General features: G+C 70.4%; 1 protein-coding gene across 1 annotated transcript in view; it reads left to right on the forward strand.

The window, feature by feature from the left end:
- ABCB8 (ATP binding cassette subfamily B member 8) overlaps window positions 1–2,025 on the forward strand; it is a 6,439-nt gene that overhangs the window by 3,852 nt on the left and 562 nt on the right. Inside the window, exons 4-12 of the mRNA XM_031064900.1 lie at window positions 1–90; window positions 162–259; window positions 370–475; window positions 582–615; window positions 753–889; window positions 1,001–1,095; window positions 1,238–1,371; window positions 1,464–1,611; window positions 1,878–2,019. Coding sequence (XP_030920760.1) covers window positions 1–90; window positions 162–259; window positions 370–475; window positions 582–615; window positions 753–889; window positions 1,001–1,095; window positions 1,238–1,371; window positions 1,464–1,611; window positions 1,878–2,019 — 984 coding nt within the window. The remainder of the gene's footprint in view (window positions 91–161; window positions 260–369; window positions 476–581; window positions 616–752; window positions 890–1,000; window positions 1,096–1,237; window positions 1,372–1,463; window positions 1,612–1,877; window positions 2,020–2,025) is intronic.

Below are 2,025 nucleotides of genomic sequence, written 5' to 3' on the forward strand. Positions count from 1 at the left end.
GCGGGTGGCCAAGGCCACCGTGGTGGCCGACGAGGCGCTGGGCAACGTGCGGACGGTGCGCGCCTTCGCCATGGAGGAGCAGCAGGCAGGGTAAGGGCGAGGCTGGGGCCTGGGGGTGGTGGGCGTGGGGCAGAGGGGACCCCGGCCCACCCCTGGCCCAGGCTGTTCCGTGCCGAGGTGGACCGTGCCGGACGCCTGAGCGAGCAGCTGGGACTCGGCATCGCCGCCTTCCAGGGGCTCTCCAACCTGGCGCTCAACGGTCAGTGGGGGTCACACAGCACGACCTGGGGTGGCACTCCCTTGGGCAGGACCTCCTCCATGCCCCTTCTGCATGACCCCTTCAAATCCAGCTCTGCCCCCACCCCACAGGCATCGTCCTGGGAACCATCTTCGTGGGTGGCTCCCTGATGGCTGGAGACCAGCTCTCGCCCGGTGACCTCATGTCCTTCCTGGTGGCCTCGCAGACGGTGCAAAGGTCAGGGCGGGGCCCAGCGGTGCCCCCAGAACCCCTGGCACCCCCTGTACCCCGCAGCCTGCCTGGGCACAGCCCTGAGCTCAACCTCTGCCCTTGTGCATCCCAGGTCCTTGGCCAGCATCTCCATCCTGATGGGCCAGGTAGGTGCGGTGAGGGCTCCTGGCACCCCCTGAGGCTGGCGATTCAGCTTTGGGGCTCTGGGGCTGCTTTCACCACCCTCCCTGTGGCTGAGGTGGGGTCTGGGGGCCCCTGAGGTGCTGCTGCTGTCCCCCCACAGGTGGTGCGGGGTCTGAGTGCTGGTGCCCGTGTCCTCGAGCTGCTGAGACTGGAGCCCCTCGTGCCCCTGCAGGGGGGGGCCACCATCCCTGCCCACTCCCTGCTTGGACACATCTCCTTCAACCACGTCTCCTTCAGGTGGGTCCCAGCAGGCCCCTGCCTGGCCCCCATGGCTCTGAGCCACCCCATGGGCAGGGGGATTGGCACCACGTCCCCACAGCCCTGCAGCTCCTGCTCCTCTCCCTGCAGTTACCCCACCCGGCCTGGCTACCCTGTCCTGCAGGACTTCAGCCTCACCCTGCCCCCCTGCCAGACCGTGGCCATCGTGGGTCCCTCTGGAGGAGGTACCAGCACCCCCCACCCTCTCCCTGGGCCCATCCTCCTGTGCCCCAGTGCTCTGCCCAGTGCGTGCCAGGGACTGGGAGCCCCCCAGTGTTGCTGCAGCCAGGGCTCTGGAGCAGGGGGGCTCAGGGGTCCCCTCCCCAGGGAAGTCAACGGTGGCAGCGCTGCTGGAGCGGTTCTACGAGCCCACGGCAGGAACCATCACCCTGGACGGGCACGACATCGCCGGCCGGGACCCCTCCTGGCTGCGGGGACAGGTCATCGGCTTCATCAGCCAGGTGGGGACACGAGTGCTGCTGGCCGGGACCCCCGGTGTCCCTGGGCAAGGGGAGGGAGGTGGGCCCGGTGCTGAGGGCCGGGTGTGCTGCAGGAGCCGGTGCTGTTTGGCACCACCATCATGGAGAACATCCGCTTCGGGAAGCCAGGAGCCTCTGATGCCGAGGTGTACGAGGCCGCCCGGCTCGCCGACGCTGACGGCTTCATCCGCAGCTTCCCCGAGGGCTACAACACCGTCGTGGGTATGGCCGGAGCGGGAGGGGTCAGCCCAGCTGAGGCGGTCCCGGTCCTGCGGGGACACCGGCGCTGGTCACCGCTGAGGTTCACAGGGAGCCGTGGCCGCGCTGGGCTCTGAGCAGGAGCGATGCCTCCGGGTGTGGGGGGTCCTTGGCTGCGGGCCGGGGCGGCGTCCCCGGGCTCTGTGGCACGGACACAGAGGGGATCCCCCGGGATGGGGCAGCGCAGCATCCCCACGGTGTCCCCGCGGTGTCTCCGCGGTGCCCTGCAGGCGAGCGCGGCACGGCGCTGTCCGGGGGGCAGAAGCAGCGCATCGCCATCGCCCGAGCGCTGCTCAAGGACCCGGCCGTGCTGATCCTGGACGAGGCCACGAGCGCGCTGGACGCGCAGGCGGAGCTGGCGGTGCAGGCGGCGCTGGA

Source organism: Geospiza fortis, unplaced genomic scaffold, assembly GCF_000277835.1.
Source record: "Geospiza fortis unplaced genomic scaffold, GeoFor_1.0 scaffold891, whole genome shotgun sequence".
Taxonomy (NCBI): domain Eukaryota; kingdom Metazoa; phylum Chordata; class Aves; order Passeriformes; family Thraupidae; genus Geospiza; species Geospiza fortis.